Below are 25,196 nucleotides of genomic sequence, written 5' to 3'. Positions count from 1 at the left end.
CAGATTTACCTTACAGATCTTGTTGGAGTGAAGGTCAGGTTATTACAACATGGACACTGGGGGACATGACAGCACTGCGTTTGGAGGGAGGGGTTTTGGCAAAACTACAAGCATGCAAATATCCAAGTCTCCTCTTTCAGACATCCAGTATGACTAACAGCTGCTGGGGAGCTCTACTAGTAAAAACATACGGGGGGTTGATGCACAAATGGTTTTGGATTTTCAAAGGTTCATGTAGCATAAATAAAACCTGGCATTTCTTGATGTAGATGTTCACAACGCAGCTTTAGATTCAGCCTACAAACTAAATCCAGGAGGAATGCTGGGTGTCATGCTATGCCAGGGAGATGATCCCAGTTTCCGCTGTCTGAGATCTGCAGCTTAATTTCAGTCTGATCCCACTCCTCCAAAGCTGGTCAGTCCAGTTTATCAACTTGGACTTATGTGGACTGCCTGTCATGGCGAGTCTCTGCAGGGGAAGTAGCTGCCTGAAACATTTGTCAATACAGCCAAACTGTCAGGGAGGCGAAAGTTCACGGCGTGCATTTTGATCAGGAGTTTGTAGGAGAAGATGGGAGGGGGATAAAGTCAAATCACAGCAAAGATCCTTTTTAGGTTTGATCAAATATCAGGCGATCTTCTGGGTTTCAAACCGTAGTTTTGCTTTCCAGCTTGGCTATTTAGTTAATAATAACAAATAACGGTGCAGTGCTGCCGTGAGACGTGTGATCTACGTCCGTGTCCATCGGTCCAGAGGCCGGGAGTACAGTGGTGCACACAGGAGCTAATCCAGCAGGAGAACGTGAAGGCTTCGTTCATTCTGAAACCCCATCTCCCATCGGCTCCATTTCTGCTGCGTTCCTCTCATTTTCCAAAGCTCTGATCTCTTATATCGCTTATATCAGCACACATCCTCGCTCCGGTCCCGCTGTCGCCTCGGAAGATGCGAAACTGCTCACCGGCTCCATCCCATAATAATGACCGAACTTCTCAGTCCGTTTCGGTCCCATGGTGCGGTTTAATAGCCGCCCCGGTCTCCCGTTACACGCATTTCGGCACCATCTTTTGATGCTCCCTCACTGAAAGCCCTAGCACAGTGGACGAGGATGCAATCTCCTCCGGCGGATTACCGAGGGCGCATGCGCGCTGGCCTCGGCAGCAGAGCGAAGCTGAGAGGCTGCGTTCAAGAGATTTGAATAAAGCCCGATCACTCACTAGCGTCACTGTTTATCAGGTGTATCCAAGATATGTCCTGTTCACTTAACACACACACACACACACACACACACACACACACACACACACACACACACACACACACACACACACACACACACACACACACACACACACACACACACACACACACACTTCTCATCGCTTAAATACAAAACACAAAGCATTTAGGAAGGTGTGTAAAGGGTTAAACAGAGAACAGTGGGGACTATGACACTCAACTGTCGCTGTACATTACTCAGATAAGCCATCAAACTTTCCCTTTCCTCTGTTATTCCACTTCAAATAACTTTCCTGACCTCATTCTGCACCAGCAGAGCGGACACACAATGCACAGCAGCATCCAGATCACGAGACGTCTCTCTCTAAAGACATGTGTTCTGTTCATTTTAAACAACCCTGTGAGTCAGTGCCACTCATCAGTTTAATAGGTGCCAGCTCCTGGAACGATGAGTGAACCTGAATGTCCAGCCACTCCAGTTCCAGGGAAGGGCGTGTTGTGTAAGTTTAGATCAAATAAGATGCAATGTTATAATAAATGGCAAGAACAACTGAACGTTACGCAACAGCTTTAGGGTGATTTGCTTAAAAAAATTCTTGCAGACGCACAATCAGCACAAATCCAGATATAGTTGTTATTTAACACTCAGTTACTACAGCTTTGAACAGATAAGAACGAATCAGTAAGGGTGCACCTGTCCAAGAGCCACCTGTCCTGTCCTGTTGCTGTGCAGCAGCTGTCACAGCCGGTGCCAGAGGGAAAGACTGGATTTCATTTCAATTCTCAGGAGACATGCTGACTGTGGAAAGAAGAGGAAGTGAGGATGTGAGCCGATTTCATGCTACATTGCTGGTTGTTCTTTCTGCACCACCCTTAATGTCCTGGCTGACCCAAGGCCACCACCCCCCTCCCATCACTACCCACTGGAGATGCTGGGATGTTCCCTATGATGATGATGATGATGTGCTGGTTTGATCCTGCTCCTAGGCCACCAACAAACAGAAAGGAGATGAGTTTCCAGCCATACAAACGGCAATTCAAGGAGCTGAACATCCAGCTCTGTAAAAGACCGCTAGATACACAAGTTTCTGAGTTATTCTTGCCACCAACACAAGCTTGTACTGTGGCTGGACGAGGATGAGACGAGTGAACAACCCCATTGAGACGAGGACTCCAGGGACGCTTGTAAACAAAGACACTTCAGCTCCTCAGCCTGAGCAAACGTCGTTGCTCAATAGCCGAGTCCACTCACAAGCAGGCGGTTCTTACCTTAACGGAGACGCTGGAGAATTATTCCTGCTTTTCCGTTTCTCGGTGTTAACTTTTCACAGCCATGAAAAAGACAAGTTGCTCCCGGGGTAAAGATTCTGGTCCCCTTTAGCCTTTTCAGGCTTTAGCTAAAACGCTACTCTTTTTACGCGGACGCCCCATACCTCTGACGTTTGTGACAAACAGATAAATGAGGAGGTAATTTCCACTCCGTCAGGTATTACCGATACCAACGCGACCGCGTAGGTTTACCTCAAACAGCCCAGGAAGGAAGGGGACTTTCTACGAAGCAAATAGAAATAACACGTACGTACAATACGTACCAAACCTGCCCGTGCTGATGTATGTGAGTCCGATGGTACGTTGTCAACGTAAAACGTATTGAAGAATACTAAAACAGAAAACTCTTTTTCCCATGTTCCACCGGGAACTTTAGGATATCCGGGTATGACGGTCGTCACCTTTGCTAATCATACACAACACAAACATTCAAGTTAAACATATTTTAGTTGAATTTAGAAGTTTTACGTTTTGATTAAACCCCTTAGATTATTTTATACAAAAGTGCTTGTTACGATTACGCGTTATCCCTAGTCTTTTTCCGGTCTTCATTTTACGCCGAATGGTGAATTTATAGCGTCATCTAGTGGTGGCAGCGCGGGACAACAAACGCGGGACCGATTTTATAGTTTTTTTTTTACATGAAAAACAGCGGTGAAGTGCAAGAATGTGCTTTTATAATATGTACAATTTACCATCGTGTCATCATCTTTAATGCCTTTGTTAGTTTCAGTGAAACAAATTGCTGCTGTCAAAAGACTCCCCATTGGTGGACTTCTTCCCTTCGCTGAAATATTTTATTCCATTGAACATACACACATTGTTCTTATTTGGAGAGACTTGCTCTTAGTTTTATCTATTTTCTTTAAATATATATATATATATATATATATATATATATATATATATATATATATATATATATATATATATATATATATATATATAAAGGCTGCAGAGGGTCCCCACAATTTTCTCTGTGCTGAGTATGTGAAGTTACCAAGACTATATTCATTGCATTTTTAAAATCCTAATACCACACACAATAGTATAATTCCAAATGTTATCTATGAGTCATAATGTTGGAATAAAGTTTGTAGTTTAACATACGTAGGCATAAGGGCTGGTGTTGGGTTCTTCGGAAAAAAGGTTGGTAACCAGCGAGATAGGTATAGGATGTTGTATTAAAATGGACAATAAATAAAAGCTTAAGGGTCAAATCTCAACCCACATTTCTTTGTCCTATTGTTACTTGATTATTTTTTCAGAAATTAAATAATTGTGGAATTTCTGAGAAAAAATATTGTGTTGATTAGGTCTGCCATCAATGTTTCTTCATCACACAAAACATTCAAAAATACACAGTTCCATGTTTCCAATTGCGTAAATCAGCTTAAAGAGTTACACTCCTTATTTTACTCATTAAACCCGCTGAATAATAGTTATGACTCAAATAAGGGTAGACTTGTTTATTTCTTATTTTTAGAGCCATAACTAGTTAAATATTTTTAATAGATAATGGTCAAACTGTTGCTGTCTCTTTAAAACATGAACGTAATTTAAATGGATAAAAATGTAGCATGTGAAGCTTCAGAGAGTCTGGATTACCTCCGTTAATACCGGTGTCACCCGGGCTGTTTGAACCGGGGGAGGTTCAAAGGATTAGGACAGTTTCGGACGGCTGGGTGACTAAATAGCAGGGTGATGTTCAAAACCCGTTAATTATGTGATATTAGGCTACTGGTGCCGCCTGAACTCAATCATCTCAGCTGACTTTGATCAGGAAGTAAAACAAAATGTTACAGAAACCAAGTTTAACTGCACACTGGTGCATGGAAACAAGAAGTGTCCTTTTAGGACGCGGTCATCGTGTCCATTGATAGCCTGGTGCTGAGCGAGGCGGAGCGAGGCATCCCCCTGACAGAAAGCAGAGAATGAGTTTGGGCGGAGAAAGTTTCCCTGCGGCTGCTCGCTGTTTTCTTTTCACACATGCTTCAAGGCTCGGAAATGCGAGCTCCACTGAATCTGTCTAAACTTCTGTTACCCTGTAGCAGCCATTTACGGCAGCTGATGCGTTAGCAACCCGGACCTCTTGTGAAGAATGTTCACTTCTTCGTCAAGAGTCTAAAGGTAAGAGGCGCGTGCATCTTATGTCCAGTGGACACTTGTGTTATTTTTAACGCCCGTTTACTTGGTAGTTTCTTGTTCTCTTCTGGATAAATTCAGAGAATTGAAAGTTTTTCTTTTTACATAAAACTTCCTGGCTAGTCCACTTTAAGCTGGGAGTATTGTTTCCAAAGGCCAGAGTCGGTGCGTACACACTGTTGTCATGACAATACTCGGGAAACCCAGCGCGAGGCACGCTGAGGCACACAAAGACCCCAGCTGCACTTCTCAGCTTGGCTTTAAGGCTTTTTTTTTATTAAGGGAAAAATACACAGAAGTTAACAGAGTCAAGTGAAATTCTTTTTTTGTGTATCATGTTTTAAAAATAAAAACGAGATAGAGCTGCTTCAGGTCAGACGGAAAGCTGTTGGGCTAAGGTGTGTCCTGTGTTTATCCGAGACTGTGACCCTGCTAGTCAGGAAAAGGATGCTTTTAGTCGGCTCTTTGCTGTTTTATGGCCAGCACACATGTGGAAATGACTGGTTTCCACCACAGAGAATGAGCAACACAATTGTCTAAAGGGAAAAGGAAAACGCGCGCGCGCGTGTGTGTGTGTGAGAGAAACTTGCTAGTTTGTAGTGCACGTGCATAAGGTGGGGTCAGGGTCACTCTACAGGGTCATGGATGCTTGTGAGGTCAGAAGGGGACTAAGCAGCCATGGATGTGCAGAACCACAGAGCAGACAGACCTAATCAGGAGCTTCTGGCATGAATGAATCTAATGACAAGCCTGCAGTGACTCACTGATGATACTTGTTTACGGTCTTGTGCAAGGGAAGTTTTCATAACTCCAGGTGGTAAAACATGACACTATTATGAACCGTTGCCATACTTGCATGGAGTGCAACTCTAGCAAAATATAAACATCACTATCCACTCCAAATCAACTTGCACAGAAACTTTCAGCAACAACACAGTTAGGTTAACATGCATACTCTTGAAAATGGGAACAAACCTTTAGAAAAAAATCTGTGTCACACCCTGTCCTGTCTCCCCATTCTGTTCAGTCCTGTGTCCACGTTAATTGCTCCCACCTGCCTCTCGTCTCCCAATCACCCAAGGTCCCAGCTCCTCCTGTATTTAAACCCTGTTAGTCCATTTTGTCTGGTTGGCTCATTGTTTCATTGTTCTGCGTGTCCTCCATTAAATCCGTGTTTTAAATGTTCCTGTCTGCCTCCCGGCCTGTTTCTTCCCCTGCACTTGGATCCTCACCTCCGTCTCACTCACCGGCACATTGTGACACTGTGGAACCACAGTTATAGTGTCTAACGTTCAGCTTGTCTAAACACAAAGCTGCCTAAATAAAACAAAGTCAGCAGTACTGAATATTTTTTTAGAAACAAGCAGGAAATTATATTAGTGACTTGGTGCTAAGGGTTCATACAATACAATAGATTCTGGTTCTTTACTATACACTAGGGCTGGGCAACATGGCCTAAAATCAATATCACGGTATACTGAGGAGTTCGACGATCAATTGACGATACATGTATGTGCAAAAAAAGGTTGTCCACTAGATGGGACTGTTTAGTCATGCTGTCATGTGACTCGAGGTGGTATAGCTTCTTAAAGGGACATGGGCGTTGCCAACCTACACACATCTTGTGTTCATAGTCCTGGGTCCACTACTCCTTATCTCCTAAAGAATAGTGATGAAGGGCTGTACACACTGCACCACTCATGGAATATGGTGATCAATGGAGAAGGTGTGGGAAGTAGGGGGCGATATTGTCCTCTGCTGCCCGTAGATAAACGGAGAAGGAAGTGACACCGCCAACATCGGTAAAAAATCTGACAAAGGTACCAGTGAGAGCCAAAACATGTCAGCAAAGTTAAAAACAAGCTCGATTTACTCTGTGCATCCTAAAGAACTAGAAAAAATTTAATCGGATAAGAAACACAGAACGAACGTAACAAAGATACAATGGAGATAAAAGCATTATATATTGGCTATTATGGCTATTATGCGTGTTATAATCAATAACACACTAAATGGCCACTAAGAAGAAAGCTGGAGCTGTCAGTCACTGCCTCAGTGATGCTTCCTTTCGGTGCATTTTTAAATTAAAAGTGTTCAAGTAAGACTCCAGTCTGGGCATGACTTGTGCTTTAAAGCAGAAATTCTGAGTTTTTTCTCAGATTGCACCATCTAGAGGCAGAAAAAATGTATCGCACCATAAGCCCCCTCCCCTTTCTGTGATTATGGCTGGTAGCAACCATCGGCATATAAAAATATGGACATAACCTGCCTATTGTTCCCAGGGGGCAGGTTGAAGCCAAAAATGGAAGGTTCCCACCACTGATTCTTTTTTATTGTGTCACACGTGTCGTCACGCCCAGACAATCCCAAGATGGGAAAAGAGGTGGAGCTGAGGGTGGGGCTGTTATGTTTGGAACAGCGTTGGAACAAATGAACCAGTGTAGCTACTAGCTAACTTAGCTAAACCAAGAAGCTAAGAAGGGGCTCTGGGGACTGGGGTAGCCCACCTGCACGACCGACTGGCTCCCGTGCAAGGCTGTAGTCATGCTGATTGCCTGTGGAGATCTATTATGGACCAGAACTGTTGACTTACAAGCAGAGCCTCAGACCACTGTGATCATAGCCGGGCTCTGGTGCCTTTCACATCAGCTCATGCGCCACAGTCGGAGATCACACGCTGTGGGACATTAGCTACATGCTAACCTGAAGCTGACAGAGTTTTTCCGGGTGTTTTTAGCAAGAAAAACGCGGTAGAGCAACTCCAAAGTGAAGGCCTCCTCCGGCCTGTTTAGTAACGAAATCATAACTAGTAGGGATGTCCTGGTACACTTTTTCACTTCCGATACTGATATTCCAGCCTTCAGTATTGACCGATACCGATATCAATCTGATACAATATCAGCACAAATCAAACACACTTTTACCTATTTCGTAGTGTGGCATTTATGAAAGGCTTGATCAAGTGATATTACAAAATCGGAGAACAAGAGTCAGCAACAGCAAGTATGAAAAATAATGACACTTTGTTTTACCATTGGTTGCAAAAATGTGAACCTTAACGGACTACTAATATCAGAGATTTTTGATGCAGTCCGATGTAATCTGATACAATGTTTTTGGCCGATATCAAACTACTTCCGATATCCATATTGGAACGGGACCTCCCTAATAACTAGGTAAGCTGACTGAGGATATCATGCTTTGCTGGTCCACCGTAGTCAAAGATCCGCGAGTGCGCTGCTGTCGACAATCTTGGCTACGTGCCAACACGGCTCCGTGTTGGCTTCATGCCAGAGGCAGGAGCCGAATGACCAAGCGGTGTTATGGTAAAAGCATAGAATTTACCCCATGCAACCAGCTAACTATTAGAGAGAAAAATTTGTTTGAGCGACTCAAAAGTGAAGCAGCGTCAACTAAAAGAACTTAGCCAAAAAAAGTTGCCTGTGTTACATCACAGTGAAGGGTCAAATTCACTTTTACATATTTCTAAAAAAAATCACACATAATTCCTGAAAAGTAGAAAACTCTAGATTGCTGCTTTAAAACTCTGATAAAAAGGTTTTATTGAGGGTTAAAAATCCATATAAATTACCTCAGCACTCTTAGTGGTGCACTAAAAATGTCCCAGTTGTGTGAACATTCAAATAGAAAAGCTAATTTTTAATCATGTAAAAGTGAATTTATCTTATCGAAGATGCAATGTGCAAGAATCAGACAGAAATTGTGTTATAAGATGCAGAGAAATGGCAGCGACGTGCATGAAACCAACAGTTTTGCCAGTAAATATTATCATCAATATTGAAAATGAATGTAAATTATGTTAAAAGGGAAACATATCAGTTTTAATCTTGCATTAAAAAAATAGGAACTGTCTTTAGTTTGTGCTGTACCCAACACTTACAGAAGTGTTATTTCCCATCTTGATTACAGAATGAAAGATAATTTATAGGAGCAAAGTTCTGGCGCTGCACTGATTTCTCGTCTTTCCTTGGGTCTATGCCCCCCCCCCCCCCCACTCCCTGCTTGTGTGTCCAGGCATGCAGCTGCATCTTCCCAGCCTGGCGTGCACCCGCGGGGGCTGGAAGCATACTCTGAATAAGACACATAAAAAACGCACACACATACTCTTCTTCACACACTCATGTAGATGGAGCAACATCAACAAACTTACATCAAAGATACATCTGTTTCTTATGCATGTTTGATGGGGGCCGACAGGCAGCGGCTGGCTGCTGCTCCAGCACAGATTATTATGCATGACGAGGTGGAGAGAAAGTGAAGGGTGTGGAAATAAAAGTAGATATGGTATAGATGAATGAAAATACAAATTAAACATGAGGAATGTGTAGAACTGTTGCTTCTTGTCTGTTTTAGATCACTTGGTTTCAAGTTGAATTGAGAGTAAAAAGCAAAAGGATAAATTCAGAAAACACAAAAGTCGAAGAGCCAGTAAAGCTTTTTTTTACTTTTGATGTTTGAATTTCCTTTTTAAGTTTCTTTTACTGCTAAAAACACAACGCTTCTGTCACATGACAGATTCTAAGTGATTGTTAAAAATAGTTTATCAGAACTATTAGAAGAACGCTCTGCAGTGTTGGCTCGCTTTCAGCACCCCGTATTATTCACTATTGTTAAACCAAAATTTTCAACTCTTTTCCTCTTAGAGCATTTTTAACACTGATCGGGAGCTGAAGAGGCGGTGTTTTTAACACTCTAAGAGGTGAAAATGTCTCCTCTGCCTTCCTTAGTGTCTACAGGAGTGGTTCAACACTAAATCAAACAAATCTGCTGTGTTCATGATCTAAAACATGCAGGAAATGTGCTGGAAGCAGACTCTGGGACAGCAGTGGCTCAGGAGCAGGTTGTCCAGTAATCTGAAAGTTGCAGGTTCAATCCCAACTCTGGCCAGAGAATTCTGCTGTTGTGTCCTTTGGTAAGACACTTAACCCACCTTGCCTGTGGTGGTGGTCAGAAGGACCGGTGGTGTCGTTGTACGGCAGGCCTCTCCCCTGTCAGTGCTCCCCAGGGCAGCTGTGGCTACATCGTAGCTCATCCCCACCAGCATGTGAATGTGTGTGTGATGGGTTGATGACTGATTGTGTTGTGAAGCGCCTTGGGACAGTGATGGGAATAACGCCATTTAACACTAACGACATTACTAAAAAAATAGTTTTTTTAACAACGAGTAATCTAATTAATTATCGTCTTCTTTTATTATAACGCCGTTTACGTTACTGATAAGAAAATGCGAGCGTTAGTAATTCAGCAGCATGGTGTGTTGAAGCTGTCAGCTGCTCGGGAGCTGAAGAGGCGGATGTTTTAACCTAAGTGCTTCACGACCCGTGAAGAACGAGGAAGACGTGATGAATAGTCTACGGCTGCAGATCCACAGATTCGCTGCTGCAGGCGTGAATCTGCAGCCGTGCCCTTCTTGCCGTGACAGCGGGACGTCCTGAAGGTCCGCTCACCTGTTCACCGCTCAGACATCACGATCTTCTACCTTCCTAGATCACCCAACTGCAACCTGTTTCTGATCATTTCTTTAGTCCTGCTGTAACACTGATGCATCAGTCTCAGACGTCATGGTGCTCAGGTGTTATTAGAACTACCTGTGTGTCTTTACCACCCAGCTTCTGTGTTTGGGTCTGATCCAAATTAGTAAATTTAAGTCCTCCATCAGATTTGTGCCACTTCTAGTGTCATTTTAAAGGATTTATTTATTTATTTAACCATTACTAGATTACCAGCAACAGAAATGCTGCTAAAAACACACAGTCATGTCAAGCTGGAAAAATGAGAATATTTTGCAAAATTACATTTATTACAATATTTTGACTAGACTGAGAGACCATTTAAAGGCTCAGGAACCTTTACAGGTGTTTCTGTTTGCAATTATAAACTTTAGCTGATTGGGGTCTGGTTAAATATCACACAGTGACATTTTAATTTTCTAGATTAGTGTAATATTCCTGTTTGTAGTTCCTCCTGTTAAGAGCCCATTTATTTAAATGATCCAGTTTTGTAACAAACATTTGGACATATAATTTATTATGTTCCAGTCATTAGTCAGTTATAGTTTAGTATTGTAGTAATTTATAGTAAACTAAGTAAGTTTAATTAAGAGGGGAACCCATTTATCTTGCATTCTTTAATGAAAAAAATGTAACAAAATATTTGTTTTTCTTGGTAATTAGTTACTTTTATAATCTTGTTATTCCGTAAGTAACTGACTTAGTTTTTTGACAAAGTAATGTGTAACTAATTACTTTTTAAAAGTAACATTCCCAACAATGCTTGGGGACTTGTAGAACCCTGAGAAGGCGCTATACAAATACAGACCATTTATCATTTTACTCCAGCACTAGCATGACAGCTAGCCACATTACTGTTGACTGCCAGAGTTCCTGGTAAATAATATGATTATGATCCCGAGAAGAGGAATCATGTGACCACAGGGAAAGGCTGTAGCGTGTTGGCAAACCCAAAGCCAGAGTGCTGGGTTATCAGAGACAGGTATGTTACTCTACTAGCAGCTAGCCGACAGGACTGGTGCCGGGAGGGCCGGCCGGCTGGCAGCGCCGCTCAGTGGCAGCATGGGTCTCCGTGGCATGCTGAGGATTCAATGGTGTGTGAGGATACAAGGACCTCGGGTAGAAACAATAATGCATCAATGACTGAGCGTTTGCCCAATAAGAACAGAGCTTATGGGTCTTAGGGTGTGTATGACAGATGGTGATGGAACGGGATGTGATCACTGCCACTTGACAAACATATTCAGAAATAATTACAAACCTGCGTGTCATGTATGGACCGAGTTATGGTGTGTTATGCAAGTCATCGCCAGTAGGGGGAGCACCCCGCCCAGTTATCTGTGTGTGTTACTTCTGTGCTCTGCTAAAAAAAATAAAGTAAGAAGAAACCCTCGTAAACAAGCTATCTTGTATGCAGTCCGACTCTGTATAAGCTCTAACAGTGTATTGACACTACAGTGGAAATATAACATAAATTGGCGACGAGTTGTGACATCCGAGAGACTAGGCCGTCTACTGAGCATGTAATTAATGACTGTGTGGCCGAGTTGGGACGGAAAACGGACGATCGCGTGGCGACTTAGCATCGGAGCTAGCGGCTAGCTGCTTTTTCTCCGAGGAGTCACAAGCGACAGTGTGGGCTGTGGAAAGAGGATAGATACATCATGGCTGGAATGATTGGGCAGATGGACCCCTTTGATGATGCTGGTGAGCAATGGGCGACGTATATTGAACGTTTTGAGCATTACATCCTTGCTAATGACATTCAGCCAAAGAAACAAGTCCCGGTGCTGCTGAGTGTGTTGGGTCCCAAGACATACGGTCTTCTGCGTAATCTGGTGGCTCCAAGCAAGCCTGGGACAATGGAGTATGACGATATTGTGGGTGTATTGCAAGCTCATTTTGCTCCCAAACCGCTGGTAATAGCGGAGAGGTTCCAGTTCCACAAGAGGAATCAGGGGGAGGATGAAACGGTCGCACAGTATGTGGCGGTGCTGAAAAGACTATCAGAACATTGCTAGTTTGGTGCGTATCTGGAAGATGCTCTACGGGACAGATTTGTGTGTGGATTAAAGTGTGAAACTGTGCAGAAGCGTCTTTTGACTGAAAACGATCTCACCTTTCAAAAAGCAGTTGATTATGCTGTGTCGGCAGAGACAGCAACACGTGAAGTGCAGCAGTTGAGTGGTTCCCTTTAAGTGAATGCGGTGCTGGCACAAAAAGGTGATAAATGCCGTCGGTGCGGGAAAATGAATCATACTGATGAGGACTGCAGGTACAAAGACCGTGACTGTCATCAGTGTGGGAGGAAGGGCCACACGAAACGCATGTGTAAAGGTAGAGCCAGAAGCAGCCAGGATTGGAACAGGAAAGAGAAAGAGGGACAACCTGAGCTGAAAGGTAATGCAGTTAAAAACAGAACAAAGGACAAAAAGAGGAGAATTCATCAGGTTGCTGCAGAGGAGAGTGAAAGTGAAGGAATCAGACTTGACACTGATAGTGAGTTGGAGCTGTATTCTTTATCTCGAAAAGAGAAATATGCATGTATCTCTCTAATGCCTGTAGTTAATGGGAAGAAAATGGAGATGGAGCTGGATACAGGGGTTGCAGTGTCTTTGATCCCATGGGAACAGTACAAAAGTAGGCTGAGTCAGTTGCCGCTGCAACCCACAGACATTATGCTGAAAACATACACTGGGGAGCCGCTGGCACCAGAGGGGGTCATCAAAGTGCAAGTTGAACTGAATGAGCAGCATGCTACACTACCCTTGTATGTGGTAAAGGTGGATGTTCCACCACTGTTTGGTAGGGAGTGGCTGAGAGTTATCAAACTGAACTGGAAAGATTTAAAGATGATTCATGCCAGAGAGCAGAGCGGAAATGACAATCTGGAGGCTGTGTTAAAGAAACACTCAGCCGTTTTCTCTGAGGAGCTGGGCACAATGAAAGGAATTCAAGCCAGATTGACTCTTATGCCTGATAGCGTCCCCAAATTCTGTCCACCACGTAACGTGCCATATGCTCTCCGCCCTCGGGTAGAGGCCGAACTGAAACGCCTGACTGAGCTTGGGGTGATCACACTTGTGGCGCATAGTGATTGGGCTACACCCGTGGTCCCTGTCAACAAGAAGGATGGCTCAGTGAGACTCTGCGGCGATTTCAAAAGTCACTCTAAATGCGCAGCTCTGTGTGGATAAGTACCCACTTCCACGCATTGAGGACCTGTTTGCTTCTCTAGCAGGAGGTCAGCATTTCAGTAAGATAGACTTAGCAAATGCCTATCTACAGATGGAGGTAGAAGAGGAGTCTAAGAAGCTGCTGACAATTTCGACACAAAAGGGGCTGTTCTGTTTAAATCGCTTGCCTTTTGGAGTGGCGTTGTCACCTGCAGTGTTTCAGAAGGCTATGGATCAAGTGCTTCTCGGCCTACCATACACCCATTGTTTTCTGGATGACATTCTCGTCAGTGGTCCAGATAAACAGACATACCTGAGAACCCCTAAGGCAGTTTTGGGCAGGCTGGAGGACTATGGCCTGCGTCTCAAACAGGAGAAGTGCCTGTTTTTCCACGAATCAGTGGAATACTTGGGCCACATAATTGATGCGGCAGGGTTGCACAAATCACCAGAAAAGGTGCGGGCCGTTATGGAAGCTCCGGCGCCAGCAGATGTCAGCCAGTTACGTTCTTTTCTGGGAATGTTCAACTATTATGGACGTTTCATACCTGATTTAGCTAACGTCCTGAAGCCGCTGAATGAGCTACTCAGTAAAGAGAAGAAGTGGCAATGGACAACAGTCTGTGAGTCAGCTTTCCAGAAAGCTAAAGAACGTCTGGCTTCACCAGAAATACTCACCCACTACAATCCTGAACTGCCTCTCCATTTGGCATGTGACGCTTCACCATATGGAGTTGGAGCCGTGCTCTCACATGTCATGCCTGGTGGCCAGGAACGGCCAATTGCTTATGCTTCACGAACCCTCAGTAAAGCAGAGCGAAACTATGCTCAGATTGAGAGGGAGGCGTTGGCAATTGTTTTTGGAGTGCGCAAGTTTCACCAGTATCTCCATGGTAATAAGTTCACCTTACTCACTGACCATCGCCCACTGACCTCCATTCTGAGTCCTGTAAAAGATACACCATCAATGGCAGCCGCACGAATGCAGTGTTGGGCGCTCCTTCTGTCAGCACATAATTACACCTTGCAGTATCGGAAGGGGGCATATCACGCCAATGCGGACGGACTGTCACGTTTGCCTCTGCCCCGGCACAGAAAAAGAAAGGGTTTTCTATGCATCTCAATTGGGCACCTTACCAGTCAGTGTTGCCGAGATCAGACGTGACACCTTGTCTGATGTCACATTGTCTCGTGTCATAGAAAAGGTAACAACTGGAAGTTTTCCAGCAGCAAAGGACACAGATCAAGAGCTGTCACCTTATCTGATGCGCAGACATGAACTCACAATACAGCAGGGATGCCTCATGTGGGGCGTGAGGGTGATTTTGCCACCTAAGCTGCGCTCGTGTCCTGCAAGAGCTCCACACTGCACATCCAGGGATGGTGAGGATGAAGAGCTTAGCTCGCAGCTATGTTTGGTGGCCTGGGATTGATTCTGAGATTGAGCTTCAAGCTAAAGCCTGCCACTCTTGTCAGCGTGTGCAAAAAGAGCCTGTGTTAGCACCCCTGCACCTGTGATTGTGGCCTTCATGTCCGTGGGAACGGATCCATGTGGATTTTGCAGGTCCATTTGAAGGTCACATGTACCTGGTGGTGGTAGATGCACATTCAAAGTGGCCTGAGGTGCATATTATGGATAGCACTACAACTGGTAAAACCATACAAGTGCTGCGGGGTCTCTTTAGTCGTCATGGCCTTCCCCACACCCTGGCGAGTGATAACGGACCGCAGTTCTGTTCTGAGGGATTTGGGGTGTTCCTGAAAGCTAATGGATTGCTCCGCACCGTACCATCCTGCCACTAATGGGTTGGCTGAGCGTTTTTCTCAGACATTCAAACATGCACTGAAAGCTTCCAGGGGTGCCGCACCTGTGCAACATCGCCTGGACACGTTTCTTTTGACATATCGCAACACTCCCCATGCAACAACTAAATAAACGCCAGCCATGTTGTTCATCTGGCGCAAGCTGCGCTCTCGACTGGATTTTCTGAAGCCCAGTGTTGCCGGAACAGTGCGTCGGTCACAAGATGCTCAACAACAATGCCGACAGCAACACTCTCGGGACAGATGGTTCACTGCGGGAGAGCCTGTCCTTGTGCGTGATTATAGGAAGGGAGAGGACAAGTGGACGCACGGTGTCGTACTGGAGAAGACTGGGCCAGTGTCATACAAGGTGAATGTGGGAGCCTGAGGTGTGTGGAAACGTCATGTAGATCAGATGCTGACACGACCGGAGTCAGGATCTCAACAGGTCACAGTAGATCCTCCGACAAGCTCTCAGATGTCACCAGCCCAGAGTGGTAGTGACACCATGCTTCACCCTTGTACATCTCTGCAGGAATAGACTGTTGAACAAGTTCTGGGGACCACCTCACCTCCAGAACTACCACAGTCTCTTAAACCAGCACCGACTGACTGTACACAGGTTACAGAGTCTGTGAGACGTTACCCAGTGAGAGTCACCAAGCCCCCCGCTCGTTATCGGGATGGGTGAACGTATTAAGTAGTTCAGTGAGAATGTTGGTGTTCAGTGACATTGTTCTCAGTTACAAAACATACGGAAAGAAACATTAGTTCCAGTTTTCATGAATGTTGTAATAAAAAAATATATATATAATACTTTGGTTATGGAAATGTTTCTGCGGGTGGTGCTAGGGTCGCATAGCTGAGTGGGGAGGAGATGTTATGTATGGACCGAGTTATGGTGTGTTATGCAAGTCATCGCCAGTAGGGGGAGCACCCTGCCCAGTTATGTGTGTGTGTTACTTCTGTGTTCTGCTAAAAAATAAAGTAAGAAGAAACCCTCGTAACCAAGCTATCTTGTATGCAGTCCGACTCTGTATAAGCTCTAACAGTGTATTGACACTACAGTGGAAATATAACACTGCGGAAAGCTAAAACATGCACAAACAAAATACATTAAAGGTGTGCAATAGGATGATCATTAGGTCTGCCTGCAGTTAGAATCCTTATTTTTCTCTGAGCTCTTGTGGTTCAGAAAAGTCCTGATGTTGACTTTTATTTCACTCTCTTTGTGGTCAGACGTTTTTTTTTCTTCTATTTTTTCTTAGCTTTATAAGATAAGACTTTTCTTTGTTTCTTCTGAGACTCCACTATGGTGATCATGTCACAAGAAATGCTAACCAGGTATAGGTTCGTTTGTCCTTAGGTGTAAACATGGATTACCGTAAAGTATTACAGATTCCCGCAAGATGTGTGACTTTAGGGAGTGGTCCTCTGAAGTTGCAAGTGTGGTATTCTGGCCACAGGTGGTGGTGGGGGGCTGAGAGACCTTTCATTCATCCTGTAAAGGGTCAATGTGGCACATGCTGGCTCAAGAAAATGATAACAAAAAAAAGTTACATAGTTTCCCTTTAAAAGACTAAAATATGTCTCTTTCATGTCAAGAAAAAAGAAAAAATGTTCACTGTACTTTTTAATAATTTTGGGCATTTAAGATTTATAATAAAACGTAAGGGAAAATAATGTAGAAAAATGATTAAGATAATAATGTAAGGTAAAAATGTTAAAGTGACAGTGTGTATTTTTCCTGGCGATAGGGGGCAGAACATAACTAAACTGTTGCAAGCAAGCTGTGTTTTTGTGTCAGAGTAAGACCTTGCAACGGATCCCCATTAGGGTAAAAAAAAAACTAGGGAGTGTGAACTTCAGCAAAATAACATGCGCACCAGACTTCCTTTCATCATTGGCAACTAGCGAAGAGATAAATGTGTAAAACAACAATGTTCATGAATGGTGAAAGTTTTGCAGTCGTTTGTTACAAATCAGCAAATGCATTTTGTCCTCAAGGGCTCCCATAGAAGGAAATATGGCATCTAATATGGCATAACCCAGAGACGTAGACCAGCTCCCATGCATTTTAGACCTGATTTTTATGGTTATATGTTGAGAAGCCAGCAATATGTTCTAAAACTGGGCATCATTTCATTCATTTTCAACAACATTTTGATGGATATTTCTATAGATTAATGATAAAAATGACACATTGTCCCTTTAAACAGTGTTTTATACAAACATCCTCATATATTTTAAAATAATTGTAGGGTTAGAGTTTTTCTTAAGTTAAGATCAGTGGTTAAATACTATTTAGGGACTCAGAGATCCTCTCCCAAGTTTGACTTGCCTTTTAAAGGGCCAAACACACTAAAGTCACACATTCCAGATGCCCTCTCAGTGTCACTTTGGGTGAATCAGGTGAGTTAATTTGCACTGGTTGACCTTGTAGATGAATGCAATCAACATCCGCTGCCTGTGCTTTGCCAGGATTTTTCTTTCAGGTTGGCTACTCATCAGTTCTGGCAGGAGCTAATCTTGGCAACAGGAGAAACGCGCATCCTAAATGTACGTGAAAGTCACCTTCCATCAAACATTCAACACGTTGAATCAAGGGGAATTGAGTCAGTTCACCTCAACAGTGTATTTCTATTTTGTTGTGCCAGATGTTCTGCTTAATTAGCATGCTGGCTTGGGGGCGAGGGAGAGTGAGTGCGTTGTTACCACCCGCACATAGTTTACCCAGGTGCAGCTGCAGCTATGCAGAACTATCCTGCATTAATGTAGGTTTTATTAATTAGATTCATGTAGGTTTCTTGAGTGAGAAATGGGTCAGCATAGAAAACATTTGAGTGCTGCTTCTTGAGAAAACCTTTCAGAGATGGAGAATGAGTCTGTTCAGGGTAGCAGCTTTCAACCACACTATTTATGTCTTCGGCCATCTTTGATTTTTCTATTATTCAGCCATGGCCAAAAAGTTTTGGAATGGCAAAAATGTTGATTTTCCCCCCATTGTGACACCACAATTACCTCACAATTTATGTCAAGCAGGGATACAGACACCATAACATGCAGCTGTTAGCTAGTAGGCTATTGCAGAGCTAACGTGTCCACAGGAGAGCTAATATATCTGTATTTAGGTGGTACCAGACAGCAAAGGCAGTGTAACAGCCACTTGTAATGTGTGCATACTGGGCATTCAACATGCTGGAAAACACAGCTGCATGATAAGCACCCTTCAGAACAAAATACTTTCTCCTTTGGCCTTTTTCCCTTCAGACATCGCCACAGCGAATCATCGGTCTGCATTAAGTCCCAGTTCACAGTGGGATCTCTAAATAAAACATGAAGCCTGCCAACAGTAAAAGTTACGTTAATAAACATAAAAACTGGCGATGGACAGCAAAACGATGTGGTTTCCTATTCTACACCACCTGAGCTGACCTGGTAGCTACAGGTTTTGTGCAGATAAAAGTTAGCCTGCTGGCTGTGGTGCTGCGTGCCCTCCTTGTCGTAGGAATGCACATCACTTAATAGGGAGCCTAAGTCTCCTCCCTTTCCGGTCGGCTCATGGGTCTTCGAAAAAAACGAAAAAATGATGCAAGTCAACAGAGCTAAAATAACTATTTTCTAATCCAATTTGCCTTACACCCTGCATCACACATATGTTGTACTTCAATTTAAATGAAAAGTAATGATATGTGTTTCGACCATGCCAGTCACGTACTTTGAGTATGTAAAAGTTCATAATTAGCATGACTATAAATGATGTCACCACATAATCTCCTCTCCCCTAGCGTAGCTGCTACTTACCACATGGCCAGTTTTTTGGTGATTCTTTCCTCCTGAAAGGATTTAAACTTAGTTTGCTGAACTTACAACAATTTTCCCTCTGCTCTTCTCCATTTCTGGTTCGGTGACGTCTCTTTGGTGATGCGTATTTGTAGTCCTGGACTTATTTTTACACAAAACCTAAAATAAAATTATCCTCTGTTCAAAAATAAGCATGTTCTTGGTATCAAAATGTGTCTTTAAAATTCATGGACATCACATGTGAAATCCATGGCACATAACAAGCGGAATTAGAAAAAAGCCCTGTTGACTTGCATTTGTTTTTTTGTTCTTCCAGAGACCCATGGTCCGGAAGTAGATGGGCGTGACTTAGGCCTAGTCCACACGTAGCCGGGTTTTTTTTTAAGAACGAATATCCGCCCCTCCAAAAACTTGCATCCACACCACCTCGTTAAAAAAAAACTCTGTCCACACGTACCCGGATAAATACGTTGTTAAGGACATGCCAGACCTGTAGGCGGCAGTACTTCCCCCGTTCGTAACCTCGTCCTTCGTCTGTGGTCTTCCGCAAGGAGCAGTAATTCCGCTTGCAAAAACAAACAAGCAAAAAGCGCGTGGACAATTGATAAAGCGAGCGCAGCTCTGAGGGCATCCATGCTGTCGGCTAGTGTAAACACAGGTCGCACACGTGATGTCAGCATTTTTTTGTCGCGGAAAGTGACGTTGCGGACCTTAAAACTCCGGTTTTGTTTGTCCACACGCAGACACCCAAAACGGAGAAAACGCAGATTTTCACTTTGGCCGGAGTTTTTAAAAAGATCTGTTTTCGTGTGAAAAAACTCTGTTTTCGTGTGGATGACAGGCCAAAATGTAAAAAATTATCTACGTTTTGGCAGATCCCCGGCTACGTGTGGACAGGGCCTTAGGCTCCCTATGGAGCCGCATAAAGAGGACATAAACAATTTGAAATATGAGCAACTCTGCTACTTTTAAATTTATTCAGAAGATCATCATGTTTTTTATTAATGTACTTCCTAAACAAGAGATTTTTTGGCATATAAACTAAGGAATTAACACAAATAGGGAAAGAACGAAATATCTAAATAATAAAAAAATAAATAAAGGAAAACTTGGATGTGTTTTCCTGTTTTTCTTCTTATTTTAATGCTTTGCTGAAATATCAGATCAGGACTCGGTATCAGCGGATACTCGAAATCAAATGACTCTGACTCAGATCGGGAGCAAAAACAAAAAAAAAAAACGAGATCGAAACCTCTCTACAATCAAAGCTTAGAATTTGGGGTTTGTTTCTGATCTTATAAGGAGCGACTAAAATTTCCCAATCAGATTAAGGTCTGATAAATTCCATGTACCTAAAAGATATCACTGTAGACTCAGGCTGGAAAAGGCATTGTTTATTACCAAACTATTCCTGGATTGAGAGGAGTTCCTCCTGGAAGATGTTTAGGTACCACCTTTTTTTCGTTCCGAAGCAACCCCGTATGGCCTCAAGACACTTTACTGTTAGCATGACACAGGACTCATTGTAACTTTCACTGTCTTCTCTTGACAAGATGCATTTTTTTCTAGAAGCTCTAAGAAGTCAGAAAATGGGAGTAATAACTTTACCCCAACCCCCAACAGAACAATCCATGGTCCATGAGCAGAATATCAGTTTGTCCCTGATGTTTGCATTGGGGAGAAATGGCTTCTGTTCTGTAACACCATTCCCCAGATGTCTTCTCCCTTTGCATGCGGATAAACTCACACCTCATTCCTGATTAAGCTCCGTACTGGTGGCTCCCTGATCCTACAGCTGAATCAACTTTAGAAGTCTCTCCCAGTGATTGCCAGACATTTTTTGCTGCCTTGATGCATTTCACACCATTAATGATAATTCAATGAATAAAATCTTACCAAGAGCTTGTGAGGTCCTTTTTGTGTAAACCCACAAGGACTGCAAATTTCCTTGCATGCAACCATTGTCAACAGAGGAAAAGTGATTTCAAGTACCATTCTCCTGCTGCCTCTTTATAAACAGTCACCCGTGTTACAGAGAAAACCACTGAAATGATGAGGTTGAAAAATCGCAGTGGACACAGATTTCTGGGCATGGTTTAAGTATGAGTTCTGGACAGTTGGTCAGGCAAACATGATATTTCACATTTCTCTAACATCACGTTAAAAGTTTGGTTGAATAAACAAGAAAAACATTGTTAGAATAATAGTTGGCATGAGTGTTGTTGACAATTAGTATTGCTATTAATGAAAGTCATTTATTCATTCATGCTATAGATCACATTCAAGGATGTAACATCTTAATCAATATGCTAAAAAATAATAAAAAGTCAAAAACTACAGATATTGAACCATGTCTTTAAGTCTTTCTAATTCTTTCACATTTACGATATGAATGAGTGTGTTTAGGTTAAGGGATGGGATGCCATGGCTGTATTGTGAACACATACAAGAGGACTCTCAGCCTGGCTGCTCCCGTCATAAATCACACAGCGTTAGCACAACTTTGAAACTCAACACCTTCACATCTGAGAGAACTTCAGAGGCCCTCACCGAAGCAGATGAAGGCTGACACACACAAACACTCACAGAGCAGACAAAGACAGTGGTCTGAATGACTGTCTCATATATATGTTTCTGTGAACATCAATGGAAGTGGCAACTTCAAAATGAAAAGCGACCTTGATGATCAAATGACAGTGTGCTACACATTCTCACCCACAATTTCTTTCCCCCCTTGTAGATTTATGAGTGTGAACTACTAAATAATATGTATGTCTTTGTTTCCAGGAAAAGAAGAGAGTAGAACTACCAACCTAAACCTGGGGAACTACTGGAGCCCCTGGGTGCTGGAATGGAGCAGCTCCTAGAGTAAGAGAGGCTTTTATTTGGTGCTTTTAAACAACTGTTTGAAATATGTTTTATTGTGTTCAGTGAATTAACTTCCTGTCTCTATTTCGGGGGCTTCCTGGAGCTGTTTTTGCCCACGCTTCAGTTAGTTGCACAGACTGAGAGATGGTGAACTCCTCTGCTCACTGTAGTTTTGGATGATTTGATAATGTGACCTTTAAAGACCTTTGGGAGCAACAACTGGAGTCAAAGATCAGAGTCTAAAATCCTTTGCACAAAGTAGGCAATGTGATTAAAATGAGGACAAAAAAATAAAATAAAATAAAACAAACAATACTTTTTGGTCACTCGTCACAGCCGGCCTCACCAGATTAGTGGGGATGAGTCGAAGCACCAATAATGTCAGACGATCAGATCTCAGAAGCTTTTTGAGCAAAAACAAACAAACGAGCAAACAAAAGATGGCGTGCAACTTACACTGATGCCATTTTGAATCCTCCAGGTATTGTTACGTCACACCAAATCAAACTCAAGTTTCATCTGGTTAAAAAAAAGGTTTTGTTTGAGGAAATCAGCTGGAAACTGTCACCATCTCATTCAAAGACATACGTTCTCTAAAGAGCAGCCTGTAACTTTCTAATCTAGTTGATTTCCAACGCCTCTTGGCTCTGCTGCATGCGCTTCTGAGATTGTAAATATTTTCATGAATCCAGGGACTTTTTCTTCTGTTAGATAAAACAATCTTTTAATGTTAATGTTTGCCTGCCGGTGTTAAATGACAAATGCCGGTGCTGCACCGTTAACTTGGCACAGACCGCAGCCTCAAACTCACTGATTGTAAACAGCAACGATGTCCCCCTTTTGTTTCTTTGAAAGGAGAAAAACTGACAACCCCCCAGCTGGCTTAGAAGGAAATCTCTTTCAACACAACCTTCCTTCCAACATGATTAAGACATTGTTTTTGATTACTTCACTGTAGAATTCTTACATATTGCTCCTTTAATCACACAAACTGGAATATATTGTCTTGACCAGGTACTAGATAGAAAATAAGTGAAAAGCAGCTAAAGTTCAAAGATGGACTTTGAAAGACCTTCTGAAAGCTTAAAAACTAGAGGTCAAAACCACTTTGAATATTTAAGTTTGACTCATATTGAGAAAAAACTGACTTATGTCATTTAAAATAAGCATATTAATCACAAGAAGCAACACAATTCCCCAAATGTCAACAGTTAATCTAAATAATCCACGTCTGCTCTTGAGTTTCTCCCAGCTCTGCTTGTTTCACTACAGAGTAGTTTCCTTTTGAAACATGTCCCTCCTTCTCCTTGTCAGCGATGCCATGCAGCTGGGCAGAACGTGATAAGAGCCATGGGGAGTTGTATCTTCCTGGCTCTCTTTGCAAGTCCTCTTCTCCTCCATTCTGCAGATAGCTGGAACAGGTCTCTAGGCTGTGTGCTTATTCAGTAGTGTGTCTCAGTGCATCTGACTGTGCGCGAAGCGCGTTTACTCCTTGGCATTTCATTACGCCAATCTTTCGCCATCATAGATGCAGCATGCATAATTCATACTTGTGACAGTACTCACTGAGGGATCCGTGCCTACATGCTCTACCTCCTACCTGCTGCCCCCCCAACCTGCCAAGTGAAAGTATTCATTTAAAGTGACTCGTACCCTCGCCCCTTGTGTCTCCTACTGACTGTGACACATCAACAATGGTTGAATCATCCTTTTCGGCTCCTGCTATGGTATGACCTGCCTTCCCTCAATGAATAAGTTGTGTCACTGACCTACTGCTTGGCAGAGTGGTAGAGAGCGGCTCATACCTTCAGCATCTTTACTCTCCTCTGGGTCCTGTGACTCATTGATGAGTCACTGCAACAGAAAAGGAGTTTTATAAAGGCCCCCAAAGGCATTTACGTAGGTATACACGTGCCACACACACACACACACACACACACACACACACACACACACACACACACACACACACACACACACACACACACACACACACACACACACACACACACACACACACACACACACACACACACACACACACACACACACACACACACAGAGCATTGTTCTTTGTTTGTCACAATTAATTTAATGAAGTTTGTGTTTTTCAGATAAAGTCCAAAAAGCTGCATGAAAAATTGTTTGACTCTTGGTTCATTCCAATTACTGTTCTGTTGATGCATCCCTGATAAGTTCAGGACAAGCATGATGATGAGAACACTTTGTATTAGTGCTAAAAAGGACTGAGGCCATTGGCCAGTAGAGGGCGATACAATCATTAGTACTGGACATGCACAGGTGGATTTTCAGCCTTACATGAATTTCATGCTGATTGCCATAACAAATGGCATTGTCTCCTATTGTAATATGATATACTTCTGTAGTCTCATAAATTAACTTATTTTGGTGTCAAGACTTAGTTTTTGTATTGATGTTTGAGTCATAAGCACATTTTTTGGATGAGGATCATTTAAAACATGCGCCACAAGATTTTTCACTCAAGTCATTTCACTTGGTGTCTGGCAGGACATTACACTGACAATCAAACTGATGTGTTTCAACACTTGCAATAAGCTGTATGCACTCAACTGGCCACTTTTTACGCTGGTGATTTGCTGAAACACTTTGAAACTTTTCTGATGATTTTCTAAACAATGCTGTCGGGGAATTATATGTTTCTGAGACGAGTCACTATCTAAACATCACATGCATTACTATCATTAGGCAGCGAGGTGTGTTGAAGCTGTCATCAGCTAAGGGGTGGATGCTTAAGTGCATTAGGAGCAGCGAGGAACGAGAAAGTTGTGTTCAGGCTGGAGATCACACCAGATTCACTGCTGCAGGCGTGAATCTGCGGGTCTGCAGCATCCCCTTCTTAACGTGACATCAGGACTTCCCATGTAAGGAAGGTCCACTCACCTGTTTGTCAGATCATTATTTCCTCGCCATGATCTTTTATCATCCCATCATCCTCCAGTCATCCAACTGGAACCAATTAGTGTTCTTGATCATTCTCAGAATATGCCATGCCTGCTCTGGTGTTAAAAGATAGTACATTTAAGTCCTAGATCATATCTGTGCCTGTTCTACTGTCATTTTGAAGGATTATTATTTATATATGTGTTTTTACTACATTATGAGTAGAAAAACTCCCAATTATACAAACAAGTGAAACTGGAAAAATTAGAATCTGGTGCAAAGTCAAATTTATTTCAGTAATTCAACTAGACAGAGAGATCATTTAAAGGCTCAGGAATCCTTTGCAGGTGTTTTCAATTTCTCGTCTCGTCTTCCTCCGCT

The 25,196-nt window shown here is 42.9% G+C and overlaps 2 protein-coding genes across 4 annotated transcripts in view; one reads left to right on the top strand and one right to left on the bottom strand.

Moving 5' to 3' along the window:
• Positions 1-5,757, bottom strand: part of capn15 (calpain 15) — a 48,145-nt gene extending 42,388 nt beyond the window's left edge. Inside the window, exon 1 of one of the 3 annotated variants that reach the window (XM_054749160.2) lies at positions 5,687-5,757. The gene's annotated coding sequence lies outside the window, so the exon portion shown is untranslated. Of the gene's footprint in view, positions 1-2,506; positions 2,718-2,829; positions 2,853-5,686 lie in introns of those variants that run through there. The other 2 variants (XM_070545570.1, XM_015963360.3) reach the window with 2 other exon arrangements.
• ankfn1b (ankyrin repeat and fibronectin type III domain containing 1b) overlaps positions 4,558-25,196 on the top strand; it is a 286,544-nt gene continuing 265,905 nt past the window's right edge. The window contains exons 1-2 of the mRNA XM_015963362.3: positions 4,558-4,696; positions 21,813-21,893. Coding sequence (XP_015818848.1) covers positions 21,877-21,893 — 17 coding nt within the window. The 5' untranslated portion in view covers positions 4,558-4,696; positions 21,813-21,876. The remainder of the gene's footprint in view (positions 4,697-21,812; positions 21,894-25,196) is intronic.

This window comes from Nothobranchius furzeri, chromosome 16 (assembly GCF_043380555.1).
Source record: "Nothobranchius furzeri strain GRZ-AD chromosome 16, NfurGRZ-RIMD1, whole genome shotgun sequence".
NCBI classification, from domain to species: Eukaryota; Metazoa; Chordata; class Actinopteri; order Cyprinodontiformes; family Nothobranchiidae; genus Nothobranchius; species Nothobranchius furzeri.
Note: the sequence above shows the minus strand (reverse complement) of the source record. Positions and strands in the feature narration are given on the sequence as shown.